Below are 19,766 nucleotides of genomic sequence, written 5' to 3'. Positions count from 1 at the left end.
TTTATAAGCACCTGAGAGCAAGCATGTCAAAGGGGAAGTGGCACTATATCAGCTCATAATTGAAAGCAGTCACAAAGGCACAGGGCAGTAGTGGGACTGCCGAACGGCACTGGAACCACCCAGTGGAAAGGAGCTCATCAGGCACTGTCTTGGCTGAAAGAGAAAATAAAAACACCCAGAGAAAAGATCACCGATCTTACTTGAGATTTACTGTGCCGCAAGAGAGATGCCAAAAGCCTGTTTGCTTCCCCACAGACGCCAGCATGGTCCTTGGCTTCACACCATTGCACAAGCCTGTTGAGGAAGATGGGGTCCTGTCCCAGCACCTTTGCAGCATCGGCTAAACACAACAAGCATTCAGAAACAAATTACAATGCATTTTGGAAGCGAGAATATTCCTTCAGCATACCGCATTTTCTCTATGCCCCTGTTTATTTCAGGAATACTATATTTATTACAAAAAAAAAAAGAACAAGAGCAAAGAATATGACAGGCATCCTCCAGGACTCCTTTGCTGAAAACGCAGATCGTTGCTTGCCTTTCTTATGAATCTACCTTGATTTTTGTGTGTCTGCTTTATCTGCTCTTGCCTCAATTCACCCAAATCTCATTGGATAATAAACTTGTTCTCTCTTTTCCTTTTCCACAATAAGTTCCTTATTTAACTTTCTCTAAAAAGAGCTTGAAATGTGTTCCAATTGAACTTGAACTCCAATTAAATATGCATTTCAAACTTATCTGAAAGAAGGTAAGGTGGGCTGGGCTGAAGTAGTGCAGTGCAGGAAACTCAGGTCAGTTTCTTCTCAGATGTGTCTGAGGAACTGGACCCTTATCCTCAAAATGTCATGCCTCAATAAATCTTCTCTAGCCTATAAAGTGTCACCAGCTTCTGTGGCATTTCTTCTAAGATGGGGCTGAGAGGGTTTGGGAGTTTTGCAGATGCAGTGCACTCAGCCTTGTGAGGAAGAAGGGAGAAACTGCTACTACTACTACGGTGGCCCTCACTGCTACTACTACTACTACTACTACTACTACTAAGGTGGCCCTCACTGCCCAAAGAAGCAGCACTTGGGATAAATCTCAGAAGAGACTTACCTCCAGCCCTCCTGGCCAGCAAGGGCATGTGTGTGGTATAGGGCTGGTATATCAGAGAGGAAAATGGACAGGAAAAAAAAAAAGGAAAAGAAAGTGATGACTGTAGTTAAGATTGCCATGACAAGTTCCACATCATGAAAGACAGACTGATCAAATCCTAGTTTTATCTCCTTGCAACTAAGGACTTTTGCTTCTGTTTTCCCTAAAAAAAAAAAAAAAAAAAAAAGCAAACACTACAAGTCCAGATGCAATAGGATCAAAACAAGGCAGGCTCAACTGGTGCCTTATATTGGAAACCCTGCCTGTATAATTCAATGATGAAAACCATGCAGTGTCCAGTAACTTCAGTCAGTGGCAATTTATGTGGCTTGAAGGAAATACTATTTCAGTACAAGCTGGTCTGGAAAAAGAAAACATTGCCAGCATTATTGATGATTTCTGAGTAGAGTTCAGCAATTTTTTTTTTTTTTTAAAGTTAAGTGTTACATTTTTTTTTAATTTAGGGGAAAAAGTGACAAAATAACTCTAACTGTGAGCAGTACACATTAGATTTGTGTATGTACAGTACAGTTAGTATAGTTAGAGAGGCTAGCTGACTCCATAATTTCCTTCATGAAGGATCCAGTCCTGGTTTTACCCCACTGCATGTGTAGAGTCATAGTTCTATCACTCTTAGTAAAATCAGAATTACAAGTCCTTATGAGATGCAGTGTGATGAAGCATCACATCAGCTATGCTGGTGTACCTCTTGATGGATCTACAATGAAATTTTAGTATTAGCTGTCTCACTGAAAACAGAGAGCTGCATGTGATTCCTAGCTTAACAGTAGAGGAGACAGTGCAGACACATTAGAAATTTTGTTGAATTAAATAATAATAAAAAAAACCAACCCTAAAATGGGCTTTACAAATTCTGAAGGCATCAGCCATTGGAAGCCTAATGAATTTACACTAGATAATGCAATTAACTAATTTAGTAGGAACTTGGTAGTAGACACATGTTCCTGAAAGTATTTAATGCTGAGTTAATTAAGGTCAATGTTAGCTCATGGGTAAATAGAACATAAGGTAATTAAAGGTGTGAAGACTAAAGCTCTTCTTGCCATATAAAGATAATACATTATGCTGACATTTGTTTGTCCTCTCATGGTAGGACATGCTACACTAATGAATCATTTTAAATCATAGCAGAAATACCTTAGAACTGTGGACTATTTTAGATGACTCTCACAAAAACTGACATGGGAAAAGATGCGCTTATCATCTCCCTTGATATCTTTGCATCATTTGACTCAATTAACTCTTCTGCTATTGCATCATTGGCAAGAGCTCGGTTTCTAAGGCCCAGTTTTGAAATGGTTTCATTCCTACTTGACAGTGGTTTGGGGCCAAACTGAATCTGTTTCTAGGTCATCATTATTTAGTGTTCTTCTGAAGTGCCTATTTTACAGAATATGGTTGCTCGAATTTTGGTAGGGGCCAAAGCAACCAATCACATAGCACCAGAACTACAGCAGCTGCTTTGGTTTCCAGTCAAAAGCAGGATACAATTCAAAATCCTCTGCTTCATCTACAAGGGCGTGAATTATACAAGCACCCGAGTATCTCGCTCAATTTGTTTCCCCTGCCACTCCCCTTTAGAGAACACCAATCCTCCAAAATGGTTCTTTTTCTCCTCCCCTCCTCTAGCTTTCCCTAGGCTATCCTTTACAAGACTTTGTGCCTTCAGGTGCTATGTTCTAAAAATCTGGAAGGAGATATTGCTAGCCCTACGTCTTGAGCTGTCTTGCATCACTTTCAGGAGAAAAAAAAGCTAAGACATGGCACTTTAGCCACACCTTCCCTTAGAGTCCTCTCAGCAGAGACTCTCAGTTTTTCCGACCTATCTACCTGAACTGTCAAATCTACCTTATAAATGGGCTCTGACCGACGGCCCGCAAATGCGCAGTAGAGAGCAGCTCTACTGCGCATGCGCGGGCGAGCACGTCTGTCAGAGCCGAGCGTGCCCGAAAAAAAAATGGTGCTGGGGCCGCAGGAGCGGCGGCGGCGAGAAGCAGGAGTGGGAGGAGCAGTAGCAGTGCCGCGCGGGCGGGAGGGACCCCCCCCCCCCCCCCGGAGATCTGCTGGTTGTGGATGATCTGAAAGGGGAGGGGATTGAGAGAGGGGGAGTGATTGAGGAGAGGGAGGAGAGAGTGAGGGGAAGGGGAGGGGGGAGGAGAGAGTAAGGGGAGGGGGGAGGAGAGAGGGAGGAAGGGGAAGGGGAAGGGGAGGGGGAGGAGATAGGGAGGAGGGGGAGGGGAAGAAGGGGAGGGGGAGAGGGAGGAAGAGGGGAGGGAGAGAGAATAGAGGGGGGGAGGGAGGGAGAGGGAGGACGAGAGTGAGGGTGGGAGAGGAGGAAGGGGAGAGGGAGAGGAGAACGGGGAAGAAGGGGGGGGAGGGTGAAGGAAGGGGAGAGAGGGGGAAGAGGGAGGCAGAGGGGAGGGAGGAGAATAGGGAGGGAGAATAGAGGGGGAGGGGGAGAGGGAGGAAGAGGGGAGGGAGAGAGACTAGAGGGAGGAGGGAGAATGAGGGGGAGGGAGTGGGAAGGAAAAGGACCGAAACAAAAATTTTTAAATGTAGCCCGTTGTTACGGGCTTAACGGCTAGTAAAGATTATAAGTTATAATTCCTGTCCTCTCAAGGCTACTTACTGTAAATTTGATTCAACTGTGATTGTTAGTCAAAACTTGTTTTGTAATCCACCTTGAGGCCACTCGTGGAAAAAGGCAGAATATCAAATGTAATAAAGAGAAAGTTTCTCTGTGCCTGCATCACTGGTATGTAAATTGAGCTCAGTCCCCTCCCTCCACCTTAGCTCCACCCCTCTCTGTCTCTATATGGAACTTGAACCCACCCTGGAGAGAAACATTGGTGGTAATGGATGGTGCATTTACCCTCTCCTGTCTGCCCTGGAAGAGACATATTGGTGGCAGTGGACAGCGCAATCTACTCTCCCCATTTCGGACCCCCTCACTCACTGGTTCTTGTTGGCCAAACAGGAGGCGGAAGATGGTAATCTTGCAGGGCTTCCAGCGTGACCTCCCTCATCCCCTGCTGGGATCTGAATGGGACACTTTGAATCACGTGGTTCTAAGCATGATGTTCAGACCTCAGCAGGAGAGGAGGGAAGATGTGAGGGACACACTGCATGGCAGCCATCCTCCTCCTACTGTTTGGCTGCCAAAGAGGAGCCAGTGAGTGAAAGGGAGGGACTTGAGGGAACAAGAAAAAATGAACTGGGGATCATGGGGGGGAAGAGAATGAACTGATTGGTGATTGGGAAAAGTGAGTGAACCAGGGGGAATTGGAGTATGGAGTAAGTGAACTGGAGATGAGAGAAGAGAGTGAAGGGTAAATGAGGAGTTTGTGGGGGGAGGGAGTTAACTAGGATGAGTGACCGATTTGCAAGGGGGTAGTAAGCCAGGGTGACTGAGGGGTTCATGGGAGGAACCACTGTAAGTGGGGGAGTTTATGGGGGAAAGGGAAACAGGGTAAAACAGGGGATCAGGTGGGAGAAGAAGTGAAAGAGGGAGAGTTATCAGGATGGGGAGCGAATGAGTGAACTGTGGATGGGAGGAAGTGAATTCTGGTAAGTGAGAGCTTTGTGGTGTGGGGGGAGGGCGTGAATCAAGGTGAATGAGGGGTTTGTGGGGGGATAGTTAACTAGGGTAAGTGAGGATTTGTGAGGCGGGAGTACATCTGAGTAAGTGAGGGGTTCATGGGGGAACCAGGTTGTGTGAGGAAGGGAGGGAACCAGAGTAAGTGAGGAGATTGGATGGAAGGAATGAAAGAGAGAAAATGAGGGGATCAAAGGGGCCTTGGAAGGGGGGATAAGGGTAAAAGGAAATGGGGGCATCTCCATTATGTACTTCCTACACTTCCCTGTTTTTCCTGTCCTTGGATGGGTTTTTACTCTTATTAAATAATAAATAAGGATGCATATTAGCTCCCATTTTATTTAACTTATATGGAGCACCATTAGCCACTGTGTGGATGATATCCAACTTGTTGCTTTTAGGTAATAAAGGAAAAAGAAAAAACAAGCCGCTATGGTTTTCTAAAGAAGTAGCTGAAAAGGTAAGAGAGAAAACGTTAGCATTCCTAAACTACAAGAGATTGCAGAAAGAGGAAGACAGGTAAAAATTAAGAGGAGCAGGAAAAGTAGTCAGGAATACAAAAAGTCAAATAGAAGAAAAAATGGTAAATAGGGTAAAATGGGGGGACAAGACATTTTTTAGATATGTTAGTGATATAAAGAGGTGCAAAGGTAGCGTTATAAGCCTCAGAAGTGAATGGGAGGAATATGTAGAGGCTGATGAAGTAAAAAAAGCAAAATTGCTTGACAAATATTTCTGCTTGAGGTAAACCTCAAATGATTTTTGGAACAATGTGTTCGTAAGGAGCTAACTAAACGAAGTAGATAACGCAATAGAGCTGGATGGAATACATCCAAAGGTATTAAGGGAACTTAGAGATGTCCTGGCAGCTCTGCTGCTGACCATTTCAATGCTTCTTTAGAGTCAGAAGTAGTTCCGGAAGACTGGAGATGGGTGGATGTGGTTCCGATTCATAAAAGTAGGAACTACAGACCAGTTAGTCTGACCTCTGTGGTGAGCTAATGGAATCGCTGCTAAAAGATAGGATAGTGCAGTTTTTGGAATTCAATGCCTTGCAAGATCCAAGGCAGCATGGTTTTTCCAGAGTTAAATCTTGTCGGATAAATATCATCAATTTCTTTGATTGGGTGACCAGAGAGTTGGATCAAGGGAAAACACTAAGTGGCAGATTTTCAAAGGGTTACGTGCGTAACCCCTAAAACCTGCTCCTGTACGCGCCGAGCCTATTTTGCATAGGGTCGGAGGAGCACGCAAGCCCTGAGATGCAAGTATGTCCCGGGGCTTTGAAAAGGGGTGGGGTCTTGGGTGTGATGCCAGTCCGGGGGAGGGAAAGGGAAGGAAGGGGAAGGTGGGGGGGAGCGGAAGAAAAGTTCCCTCCGAGGCCACTCCGATTTCAGAGTGGCCTTGGAGGGAACGGGGAAAGCCATCGGGGCTCCCCTAGGGCTCGGGTCGCACAAGGTGCACAAGTGTGCACACCGATCCTGGATTTTATAACATGCTCGCGGCAGTGCGTGCATGTTATAAAATCGGGTGAACATTTGTGCGCACCGGGTAGTGCTCACAAATGTACCCCGCGCGCAGATTTTAAAATCTGCCCCTAAATGTAATATACTTGGATTTCAGTAAGGCCTTTGATATGGTTTTAGATAGATTTATAAATAAATTGAACACCCTTGGTTCAATTGACTTTAGAAACTGGCTGAGTGGGCAGTTACAAAGGATAATGGTAAATGGAGTTTTTTCTGAGGATGGGTGGGGGTGTTACTAGAGATGTACCTCAGAGATCAGTTCTTGGACTGATACTTTTCAACATTTTTGAGTAACATAGCAGAAGGATTGCTGAGAAAGGTTTGTCTTTTGGCCTATGACACTAACATTTGTAGCAGGGTAGACAGCTAGGAAGGTGTGGAAAACATGAGGTTGAAAAATGATCTAGGGTTTGGCAGTTAAGGTGTAATGCTAAAATATGCAGAGTAATGCATTTAGGAAGTAAAAACACCAAGATACATTAAGCACTGGAGGCAAAATTATTCTAAGCACAAAAGAAGAGTGAGGTATTGGGGGTATTTGTATCTGATGATCTGGATAAAGCAATGGCAAAAGCCAGAAAGATGCTTGGCTGAATAAGTAGAGGCATGGTCAGCAGAAAAAGGGAGATGATATTGCCCTTGTTTAGGTCCCTGGTGAGACCTCATTTGGAACACTGTGTACAATTCTCGAGACAGGATAGAGTCGGTCCAGAGGGTGGCTACTAAAATGATCAGTGGTCTTCATTCTAAAGAATATGGGGATAGGCTTAAAGATCTAAACAAGCTCACCCTAGAGGGAAGTTGAGATAGGGGGGATATGATGGAAACATTTCAATATCTCAAAAGTTTCCATGCACAGGAAGACAAGCCTTTTTCATTGGAAAGGAGGCTCTAGAAGAAAAGGTCATGGGATGAAGGTGAAAAAAGTGTTAGACTCGAGTAATCTTTGGAAATATTTTTTACACAGAGTGTAATGGACGTATGGCACAGCCTCTCAGTGAAGATACTAACATTTTTTTGTCTAGCAGTTTCCTCCTGCTCTATTGGTCTTCCAACTCATTCAGAACCAGGAGGATTGATTTTGGGAATGATTTATTGGAGGGATTGGGAAGAAAGGTAGTGGGGTATGTATATATATATATATACAGGAGGAGGGGAACTTCTTTTGTGGAATTTATTGTATTCTTTTTATTGTATGCTACCTTACAGCCTCTGTTGGTGATGAAAGACAAATTCATGAAATTTTAACACATAAATACAATATTTATTTATTTAGGGCAATGGCACTATGAACCTTTATTTGCAGCTACCTGGAGGTTTCCTCCCTTTTATCTTCCTATCTATACCAATTATTGCATCAATTGTTGGCCAGGGGGGTCACAGACTGCAGCTCCCTCTGACACCTGTTACATGTGCACCCTAAGCTGAATAGTTGCTGTGGATGGGCAGACCAGGTAGGCCATATGGTCTTTTTCTCTGTTTCTTTGATCATTAGGTGTGGCTATTGTGTGGAATCCTCGGCAGCATGCCCAGTCCCAACAGAAGCCAAGCTCAGAAATTAAAGCTTGCTATTCATTTTAAATCATGGTTCTATTCCTCTGCATCTGTACCTTGGCCATCAGTTATCATTCGCAAGGTTCCAAGAAGCTTGAACTGCACAGGAGGCATCTCTGACCTTAGTAGCATCTGGATTCGATCAGTCACACCTTCCTCTAGCATCTGCACCTTGTTCATAACTGAAAAATTAAACAGATTGAAGAAACTTTTTAGATAATACTATGAATAATAGAGGTGAAATTTAAACTTAGGTCTCTAGATTAGTTTTTTTTAATCATCAGGTCACACTGCAAACTCAGGAGGTTATTTTAAATGAAGCTAGACAGAAAGATTTCTTTAAGATGTAAAATAAATGAACTCAATTTGGAAATGATAGATTTAGTATACGTTAGCTATAGCAGAATTTCATGTTGATTACTTTTTTTTTCTTGATTCAAGTTTAATTTCATTTCCTCAGCACTGGATTGTTTGAAGTAATACATACTGCTAAGGATCAGTAGCTTTCCTGGGAAGATTTCTAATGCTGCTTTAATCTGATGCAATGAAATCTGCTATGGAAATGTTCCTATACTTGTCTAACCAGTTGGGTTTTCAAGACATCCACACTGAATATGCAGCTGAGGCATATTCATCTCATACATATTCATTATAAACATCTTGAACTCTCAACTGGCTGGGGTTTCCTAAGGCCAAATTTGGAGTCCATGGGGCTATTTCAAAAGTTATTACATCCCTATGCCTTCACTTTTCTTGGGGCAACTAATGGGCAGTCCCCATCTCGGATCTGTGGGTGACATCTGTAACAGATTGCCTGCCCCTGCACCCCGCAAGTGTGCTCCCAGGTAACTCAGGGGTAGGGGTTGTGTGTGCTACTGTGGGCTTTCATCATGGCACTAGTTGCATGGTAGACCTGGCCAGCATTAGATCTGGGCATCTCTTCCTGGCACTAGCTGATGGCGGGGGCATCCTGCAATTGGCTCCCGCAGAGTGTACCAATGTTGTTGGCCGGAGCAGAGTTCATCGCCAACTTCAGATTGGCTGTGAGACTGGCATGATTTCATTAGCAAGGAGAGGCAGGGTTGGTGGGAGATTTAAATCCTGTCGGCTCCCCATCTTCTACCACCTGCCCCCGGATTGGAAGCTTTCCCTCCCAATCCATCCTACTGTAGTTCGGATGTATAATGTCAGTGAGACAGTTATATGCATGATTAATAATTTGCTACCACTGTCATGCTGGGGTGCTCGAGCAGTGTATAGGGGCTAAAGGGAATTAGTATAGGGAAGGTACTTGAAACTCGATGAAAGTGTGACTGGATGTCATGGGTGTGCCAGACGAAGGCCCGTGGGTTGGACAAGGAAGACACTTGGCTGGTCTGCTTACCCACAACAGGAGGGGAGGCTGGTAGACTTGCAGTGTGGCAGCCTGCCTGGTATGGCACCCCCCCCCCCCCCCCACCTCTGAGACATTGCTGATTTGACAAGGCACTACAGATTGGGGCAGGGACTTGGGCGACTGGCAGGAAGCAGTCATAAACAGTGGGAGGCAGGATAGAGGGAGGCAGGCTCAAGCAACCAAATTAGAATTCCTTGTCAGGTATCTAATAAATGGCTAGTGTGATGTAGCGCAGCCCAGCCGCAGGCAGGAGCTGACAAGCTACCATAAGAGCAACAGGAATACCAGAGCCAGACAGCAGGGGGCCTATTTCAGACCGTACTAAAATTGCCCGGGAGAGGGGCACCAGGCCACTCTCCCACCGAAATATGAGACAAATAACTGTGCCCTGCATCCCGCAGGGGACAGACAGCAGGGGGCCTATTTCAGACCGTACAGAAAAATGCCCGGGAGAGGGGCACCAGCCCACTCTCCCACCGAAATATGAGACAAATAACTGTGCCCTGCATCCCGCAGGGGACAGACAGCAGGGGGCCTATTTCAGACCGTACAGAAAAATGCCCGGAGAGGGGCACCAGCCCACTCTCCCACCGAAATATGAGACAAATAACTGTGCCCTGCATCCCGCAGGGGACAGACAGCAGGGGGCCTATTTCAGACCGTACAGAAAAATGCCCGGGAGAGGGGCACCAGCCCACTCTCCCACCGAAATATGAGACAAATAACTGTGCCCTGCATCCCGCAGGGGACAGACAGCAGGGGGCCTATTTCAGACCGTACAGAAAAATGCCCGGGAGAGGGGCACCAGCCCACTCTCCCTCCGAAATATGAGACAAATAACTGTGCCCTGCATCCCGCAGGGGACAGACAGCAGGGGGCCTATTTCAGACCGTACAGAAAAATGCCCGGGAGAGGGGCACCAGCCCACTCTCCCACCGAAATATGAGACAAATAACTGTGCCCTGCATCCCGCAGGGGACAGACAGCAGGGGGCGCAGGGGAAGAGGAGAAGAACTACGAATCCCAGGTTCCCTGAAACACCACCAGACCAGGGAAGAGAGCCTGAAGGCGAACAGGTGGCAGGCATAGAGGTTAATGAGATAGACACCGATGAGTCCATGGAAGTGGAGGAAGAGGGCGTGCCCCCTTGGTGGAACTGGCCACAAAAGCCCAGCTCTTCGGAGTCAGGGGAGGAAGAGATGGAGGTAGGTTCAAGGGGAGAGGAGTCCTCCAGTTCATATATGGATACTGAGTAATCTACGTGTAGTGCAGTATACTCTTTATCCTAAAGGGGAAGCCCGGGAGGAGGGCTCTAAAGGGGCCTGTTATGTTGGGTCTTGTAATAGCGCTGAGCAGAGGGGGGTAAAAGGTTACTCTGTAATAGCACTGCTTGTAAGAGTACCGGAGGGCTGGAGGGGGAGGGGGCAACCCTCATGTAATGTATTCAGTTGTTACTTTATAAACTGCTTGGAAGGAACTAGCTCTCTCCCTGTGTTGTCTTTGGGGATTGGGGGGGCTGCTTACCCCCAACCCTGCTCTAAGGGAACTTAGGAGCCCAGCAAAACCAGGGCCAGCGAAGGCACGGACCCAGGGAGTTACGTGAGCCTGTCGAACTCCAGGGACCTTGGCAGCTGGTGGCAGCTCAGAACTGAAGACCGAAGAGCGGCACCTGAGGCCTCATGGACGGTGAGCCATCACACTATAGATATTCATATCCAATTTCATGATTTATAACTTGTTTGTGTGTTATGTAATATTTAAGTACAGGCAGCCTAGCTGGGTGTCGCAACTGCCTTCGTTACAGCAGGCAGCACTGTGATCCAGAAACTGGTTGCAATTTTCTCCATTACCAGAGACACACATTTAGACTTCAGCTTATCAAGTACAGACATATATGTGCTGTGTTTGAATGAATTAGTGGCACATTAGTCTCCCTTGACATTTGTAATTCATTCAGTTATATATTCAACTTTACTTCTCTTAAAGGTAATTACTGCTGAACTGTTGTTCAGTGGGAAAATGTTGCTCCTTTACTTTTTTTTATTCTTATATTTTTATTGAATTCACAATAATTTTTCTATACAGATTCTACTTAGAGAGCACAAAATTAATGTGTCTGGGAGGATAATAATAAACTATGTTATATAGTAATAATAATAATATTATCTAATGATACAACAAAATAAAAGTTTCAATTAAAGCACCCAGAATAAATGTATTTTTCTCTAGAAAGCATTTTCCATCCAGTTTCAAGGATGAGTTTTAAGGTCCTCACTATTAAAATAGCTTTTTTTTTTTCCTTTTTAACTCATTTCACACTAGCATCTGAGTTTAAATATAAGGAAAAATCAATCAAGTATAGGAAAAAGAAAATCAGAAAAATCATATATAGGAAATATTTAAACTCTGAATTAGTGAAAGGCGAATAAAAGGGGAGAAGAGATCTTGCAGGAGAGCTAGCCAAGCAAAACAAACTGGATTCAAAATAAATGAGTCACCACCACCACCTTAATACAACCCAGGCTGACCATTTTAATTCTTATAGCTTTCTTATTACAGGCAGAAATATGTTCTGCAGTTTGAATCAGTTTCCACATCATTTTTTTTTAAATTAAATACTTTCTATATACTGAACACCCTTTTGTCAGGGTTTTTTTTAATTTTTACTAATTTTCAAAATTTACCTCAAGAACATCTTGACTACAGAACCAAACTAAAAGATCATATACAACATATCCTACCTAAACCATAAAAAAGAAAATAGGTAACATAAATCTTCTTATAATACTTTCAGTATATAGCCCTCAAGAATGGGGAGATCAAAATAAAGAAAATTATAATAAAGAGAAAAATAAAATTTGTAGCACTATGACATATTAAAGCTCCATTCCTATATTATTTGTAGCACTATGACATATTAAAGCTCCATTCTTATGTTATTTAAGGCATGACAACTTTTTTTTATGAAGAAATCTCTCAAGTTGTTCTGACATACCTTGCATCTCCTAACTTAACATTTGTATGGAAACCCTAACAAAAAAGAAGCTCTCAGACCCACAAACCCTTTGCTTTTTCTTCAAAAATAATCTTTGCCTATGCCTGGTAGCTCTAGAAATGTCAGGAAAACATCACCAGCCTAAAAATAATTTCTCTTTCATTTTAAAGAACAATTTTAACATCATTTTTCCTTCTGCCTCCACAGCATACTGATAAAGCAGAACTCAGGAAATTCTGTTCCTGAGATTCAGGCAAAGTAGCAACTCCATCACAGCTCTCAGTCAATGGATGCATATGGACTTAGGTACTAGCAACAGGCTCCGCATTTCTCTTAGAAGCTAGAAAGCTTGGATAATAAGGGAAATTTGATCTAAAGAAATATTTAACATTTCAATATAAAACTTCCTCATATTAACAGGGTCATTTCCCAAGGTGCGATAGCCCATTATCGCGTGCGTTAGGCACTATCGCACGCGATAACACCCTAACGCATGCGGTAATGGGCTTATTGAGGCGGTAAAATTAAAATTAGGGGAAGGGGTGGAGTTAGGGAGGAGTTTGGGAGGGGTTTAGGGAAATGGGGTGCGGCACCACTGCTGGCAGTAATGTTTTGGACATTATCGCTGGCAATAGCACGGGAAATAGCACCACCTTTTTACGGTGGTGCTATGGAGGCGATAGTGTGTGGCATGGCTGCACCACGGTAGGTGAAACTGCACCGCCGTGATGTAGCCGGCTGCACACTAGCGCCCCCCGCCCCTTTTATCACCCCCCTGCCCCCTTTACCGCGGCAGCTCATCATTCCACAGAGAATGATGAATCCAGCCCTAAGCCTTCTTGTATAATTCTCCATATTACTTATGAAGTAATGTTTCATTATGTTTAATTAATGTTAATGAAGAATTTTGCAATGGAACATTATGAGCATCCAAACTCTACAGTCTCTTTTCATGCTCCTGAAGCGAATGGGAACTAATTTTTAGCCCAGGTTAGTGGTATATTAAAATTTTAAACTAAATTAATAATAATTTGAAATGAATGCTCACACTGGCTATTCATTATCAGGTGAATTTTCAAAAGCTTACATACACAAAAAAAAAGCACATAAATGTGCATATGTGATGCATTTACGTGCAATCCATATTTTATGAACATGTAACATGCGACTGCACATGAGCCTTCATGAATAAAATTATGCACGGAAAAAAAGAGGTGTGTTAGGGGTGTGTCAGAGCATGTTTTGCATGTATGTGCATAATGAATTATTTAAAAAATAACTTATGTACAAATGTCATCAAAACTACTTGAACATATTTACTACTGCTCATTTACATACACAAAATCAAACTTTCATGCTGTTTTTCCACTTGGGTTTTGGTAGACTGGCTTCTCCAGGTGAGTGGACATGGCAGCGGGCTAGGGAGTATGAGTGAGTATCTCTTGCACAGAGAGGCTTTTACTGGGGGTTAACTAGGTCATACTGGGCTATTCTGGAGGGATGTGAGTGAGTATACCTGGGACTGACAGGGCTATACTACGGGGTGGGAGTGAATATCTCTGGAATAGACTGGATCATACTGGGGGATTCTGGGACATACTGGGTTATTCTGGAGGGTAAGTTTAAGTGTACTTGGGACTGATAAATATTTCTTAGCTTCCTTGGCTGGTCTCTTTTTCGGAATGGGGAAAGCTCTGTTGCCTTGGCCTGAGACTGGGGGAGGACTTAATTCAGTAGTGATGAAACCATATTCAAAATGACTTTCATAATCTTATGGGTACTCATGTCACAATGGTTGTTGAGGAGGGAGAGTGAACAGAGAAGAAGGAGGATGTATCTCTTACAGAGAGCATACAGGTCTAGGGCACAGTTGTTTGATCTCTCAGAAGAACAAGTTATGTGTAGGTTCAGATTCAACAGGGAAAGCATGCTGTACCTATGCCAGCAGTTACAGCAGGATCTGCACCCTTCCACATACAGGGGCCCATGCCCTGCCTGTATACAAAATCACTACCACCCTGGCATTTTTGGCCAATACCACCTTCCAGGCACTTCTAAGGGTCACAGCTGAAATAAGCCAGTCTGCTGCCTCCATGTGCATAGATCAGTTCCTGGCTACAATTCTCAGGAAAACACACCAATATATCTCTTTCCCTCAGAGCAGAGAGCAACAACAAATAATGATTGATCTCTACCAATTTCCATGTTTTCCCTCTGTCTTAGGGGCTATCAATTGCATTCACATCTCCTTAAGGGCACAAGTGGATGACGAGGCCATCTACTGCAAGCGCAAGGGCTTCCACTTCCTCAATATGCAGGTAAACTGCAATGCCAAAGGCATCTTCTTGGATGTCATGCCCAGGTTTCTAGGATGCAGTCATGATGCCTACATCCTCACAGTCCGGAATTCATGACTGCTTCCAGGAATGACATTTCACCAGGGACTTGCTTTTAGGTAGGAATGCACTTACCACTGCTATCACACTGCAGCTAACCTCTTGTCTTGTTCTCTCATATCTAGGTGGATTTACAAATAGGGATGTGAATCGTTTTAGGACGATTAAAATTATCGTCCGATAATTTTAATATCGTCTTAAACCGTTATGGAACACAATACAATACAGATTCTAACGATTTATCGTTATAAATCGTTAGAATCGTGAGCCGGCACACTAAAACCCCCTAAAACCCACCCCCGACCCTTTAAATTAAATCCCCCACCCTCCCGAACCCCCCCCAAATAACTTAAATAACCTGCGGGTCCAGCGGCGGTCCGGAACGGCAGCGGTCCGGAACGGGCTCCTGCTCCTGAATCTTGTCGTCTTCAGCCGGCGCCATTTTCCAAAATGGCGCCGAAAAATGGCGGCGGCCATAGACGAAAAAGATTGGACGGCAGGAGGTCCTTCCGGACCCCCGCTGGACTTTTGGCAAGTCTCGTGGGGGTCAGGAGGCCCCCCACAAGCTGGCCAAAAGTTCCTGGAGGTCCAGCGGGGGTCAGGGAGCGATTTCCCGCCGCGAATCGTTTTCGTATGGAAAATGGCGCCGGCCATACGCGTATGGCCGGCGCCATTTTCCGTACGGAAAATGGCGCCGGCAGGAGATCGACTGCAGGAGGTCGTTCAGCGAGGGTTCCGGCGCCTCGCTGAACGACCTCCTGCAGTCGATCTCCTGCCGGCGCCATTTTCCGTACGAAACGATTCGCGGCGGGAAATCGCTCCCTGACCCCCGCTGGACCTCCAGGAACTTTTGGCCAGCTTGTGGGGGGCCTCCTGACCCCCACGAGACTTGCCAAAAGTCCAGCGGGGGTCCGGAAGGACCTCCTGCCATCCAATCTTTTTCGTCTATGGCCGCCGCCATTTTTCGGCGCCATTTTGGAAAATGGCGCCGGCTGAAGACGACAAGATTCAGGAGCAGGAGCCCGTTCCGGACCGCTGCCGTTCCGGACCGCCGCTGGACCCGCAGGTTATTTAAGTTATTTGGGGGGGGGTTCGGGAGGGTGGGGGATTTAATTTAAGGGGTCGGGGGTGGGTTTTTAGGGGGTTTTAATGTGCCGGTTTTTCGATTTTTCGATTTTTAACGATTTTTAACGATTTTTCACGATATTTTACCCCCCCCAAACGGCAACAATACGATTCCCTCCCCCTCCCAGCCGAAATCAATCGTTAAGACGATCGAGGACACGATTCACATCCCTATTTACAAATACTTGCCTAGGAGGATTGCTCCAACCTCGACCAGAAAACTATTCCCTGTCCAAAACTAAATAATATCTGACTCTTCTCTGTGTTCTCTCCTACATGTGATAAAGGATACTAACCCACAAACCACTGCAGAGGCTCGCTAGAAAAGAGCCCACCATCAGACCAGGATCATCATCAAGAAAACCTTTGGGCTACTCAAAATGAATTTCTGCTGCATGGACAAATCTGGGGGATACTTTCTCTATAACCTCTCTAAAGACTGAGCTTGTTCTAGTCTGCTGTATGCTTCATAACTTGGCCAAAACCATTTGCCTACCTCCTCCATAGGGACTACAAAATCATCTAGATGAAGAGGAGGTGGCGGCACATGACCTGAGTCAGAAAAAAATTGAAGGAGATATATCGCTAGACTCAAAAGCAGGCAATACAAGAGTGGAGCACGCTGATACAAAGATATTTTAGATGGTGAAGGTGCATTTATTTAAATGGTGTGCAAAGATTAGTTAGAAGGTGAAGATGCATTAACTTTCATGGAGTTCTCATTGTGATGATGAATAAAATTAAATATTTCTCGGCTTCCTTGGCTGGTCTCTTTTTCGGAATGGGGAAAGCTCTGTTGCCTTGGCCTGCCCAATTCCCATGCTCCTCCTCAGTGGGATTCTATCGCAACTTACGCTTCCCTCGGAAGGCTCGGGATCTGGGATCAGTGGCTCATCAGAATAGCTGCTTGAGGGGGCCTAGAGGGCTCTGATGCAGCTGCAAGGATGGGTCGGCAGAAGTGGTGGGCTTATCCTCCTCACGTGCTTTTCTTTTAAAATTATCTTACCTATCCTTAATCCTTCTCTCATCCAACATTTACTGCCATTATTACAGAAATATAGCATATATGACAATCTCCTTCTCTGGCAAAACCAACAATTATTATTGTCCTGAGAATTGAGTTTGGAGATTTTTTATCAGTATCCAGATTGCCCTATGAGCAATAAAATGCCTGAGTGAGGGATCAGGGCATTGCTAAAAAAAAATTGCCCATTGCACAAGTTCCATATAGAGCTCTAAGACCCTGATTTACTAAACATTTTCCCCCATAGACACAGAATGGGAGAAAGGCTTTAGTGCATCAGGTTCCAAGTTCTTTACCCACACTTTTTCTACAACTTGGCAATTCTCAGTAAGGGCAGTCTGAAAACTTTGATAGACTACCAAAGTCTCTTTAGAGGATGTTAGACCTTATCACAAGTTTTAAAAATCTCAGGTAGATTATGCAATGAATGGATATTGGTTTTCCCCTACAATATACACTGCCTCAAATGAAGTCATTTAAATCTTTTAATATCTGACCCAAATCCATTTGTCTTATCTTTGCCACCCAGGCTAATTAATGTAAGAAAAACCAAACCAAGATCTATGTAAAAATTACCTTACGTGCGCCCGTGCTACAAAACAAAAGGCTATACTTGTTTCAGTTTACTGGATAAGGGATTTCTTACCAGGGAAGCCCGACAGAAAATTCTCAGCGACAAAGAAAACTCCTTTTCCATTTTCTTCTTTTTTTTTTTTTACACTCAGCTATAAAGCTCAGATTCAGGAGTTACTTCATGCTCACCTTTTGTTTCCCTGTCTAACTTGAAACAAAGAAAACTCAAATTTTATTCCAGACTTCAAAGATTGGTTAAGAAGTTTCAATAATACTGTGTCCCTTTTCTGCTTTTGACTACAGGGATGAATAGATAATATATTGCTTAATTAAACTTTTAGGCAGAAGTCTGCTAGTTATTAGTTTAAATTTCAACAATACCTGATAGGCTTCCAGAAGGAGAATTAGTTATAATATTCTCCCTCAGTAAATGTCTACAAGGTTTCACTATTGCTCAGCAAATGGCTTCCAGTCAATAGGATTATGTACTATCTCTTGGCATCATTTGAAGTTATAGGGCTTCAAAATCCCTATTTCCCCCAAATATTGAATTTCCAAAGGAAAAGGGATAAACCCGAATTTCCCATTGTAAAAGAGAGTGGATTGCCTTTCTTTGATGCCTTTCAAAAGGACATTTATCCATTGCCTTCTGTGAAGTATTTCCTGTCTCTTTATAAGAAAAAGTTACAAAAACTTTTTTTTTAATGTCTTCATCTATTATTGAAATGAAGCCTTAGCTATACAAAGGGAGAAACAGTTTTAAATTAATAAATGCTCTTAAGCCACTGACTTACACATCCATAGCAGACCTACATTTGGTTGGCCAGATACCCCCTCCATCCTGCCTGATTTGCAAAGTTTTGTGGGGTGGGAGACTGCTAGCCCTCTTTGATTCTTTTCTCCTCTGATTGTAAAGAAAAGCTTCAGAGTGTGTGTGTGTGTGTGTGGGGGGGGGGGGGGGGGGTCACCAGATCCCTGCAATCCCCCCCCTCCCTCCTGCCCAACTTTGAAAGATTTACAGGGAGAGTCACCAGACCCCATGATCCGGTCTCCCTCCGTTGCCCTAGACCCCATCCAAAATCCATTAGAGACCCTCCAAGAACTTACCTCTTGTGCCCCCAGCCAACCATCATGAGGCCTGGCTCTTTCCTGCATCCAGCGTTGCTCTGACAATAACGCAGCAAAGTGGCTCAGTTGGGGGCAAGAGGAGTGAGTTTTGGGTGGGATTTTGCTGTAAGGGTCTGAGGATCATGGTAAAGATTGGAGGATTGTGAGAGCTGATGACCCCGCCCCCCCCTTCCTCTTTATACTGAAGGTTTTTCCATCTGACTGGAGGAAGGGAGAACTGTGGAGAGCTGTCAAGTTCACTTACAAAACATTAGTTGGGCAGGAGGGAAGCAGGATCATGGGGATGGGGCTGATGGCCACATGGCCAAATTTAATTGGGCTGGGTTGGAGTGGACTTAAAAAGCTAGAGATGATTTTCAGCATTAGCCAGCTAAGTTTAGGTAGCTATGATTGAGCAACCCATGTCTAGGCGGCTAACTTTTAGCTGGCTAGATTTAGATTGATTTTCAGCTGTTTTAAGATGAAAATCAATTTACCTTAGTCAGCCAATATTTGCCCTGCTAAATGTTAGGTTCCCAGTCTTTTTTTTAAAATTTGATGTCCTTGCATTCTTAATACATTCAATCCTCCTCTTTCAATGCATAGATATTTTGTTAAGTGCTTACATCTTCACATCTTCCTGTACCTGGTATGGCAAGATTTCGGAGGGCACTTAGGGCAGCATGTTGAACAGAAACATCACCATTTTCCACATGTTGCTCAAGCAAGTCCAAAAGCTGATGTACCACTCCAAGCTGAACCATCTGGATGCAGTTGCTATCTAAGATCAACCAAGAAATAGAGATGGATTGTGTCCCTTTTACTGCAATTGATTTTTAAATTGAGAATTGATTTCATATAGTTTAAGTAATAATTTGGTAAATTTGTTATTTACCAATATAAAAACACTTAAAACTTTAGAATAAATGTATTTGTAGTAATATATAATAATATTCACTAACTGGAATTTTTCATTGGAAGCCAAGATGAAATGTCCTAGACCTGACATATCATGGGTTGTTCCCTAAGGATGAGATGACCTTATTTTCAATTAGATTCTAGAAATAGCATTGGATATATAAAGCAAAGAAGCATTTTTAATAACACATCACACATATAAATATACATTTTACATTCAGATGATGATCTAGGTTTCAATATATGTTATTTTATCAGTATTTTATCAATATTAATAGACCAACAATACCAAGACCCTAGGCAGTCAGCAAAAAAAAACAAACAAAATAAAATACAAGAAAGTCCAAAAACATAAAAACCAAAAAGGAAAATTGGTTCTTACCTGCTAATTTTCAGTCC

The 19,766-nt window shown here is 43.7% G+C and overlaps 1 protein-coding gene across 1 annotated transcript in view; it reads right to left on the bottom strand.

Moving 5' to 3' along the window:
• LOC115095556 (rap1 GTPase-GDP dissociation stimulator 1-like) overlaps positions 1 to 19,766 on the bottom strand; it is a 264,340-nt gene that overhangs the window by 37,134 nt on the left and 207,440 nt on the right. The window contains exons 10-12 of the mRNA XM_029609455.1: positions 19,096 to 19,230; positions 7,890 to 8,015; positions 201 to 340 (exon numbers count right to left, since the gene is read on the bottom strand). Coding sequence (XP_029465315.1) covers positions 201 to 340; positions 7,890 to 8,015; positions 19,096 to 19,230 — 401 coding nt within the window. The remainder of the gene's footprint in view (positions 1 to 200; positions 341 to 7,889; positions 8,016 to 19,095; positions 19,231 to 19,766) is intronic.

Source organism: Rhinatrema bivittatum, chromosome 7 (assembly GCF_901001135.1).
Source record: "Rhinatrema bivittatum chromosome 7, aRhiBiv1.1, whole genome shotgun sequence".
Lineage (NCBI taxonomy): Eukaryota > Metazoa > Chordata > Amphibia > Gymnophiona > Rhinatrematidae > Rhinatrema > Rhinatrema bivittatum.
Note: the sequence above shows the minus strand (reverse complement) of the source record. Positions and strands in the feature narration are given on the sequence as shown.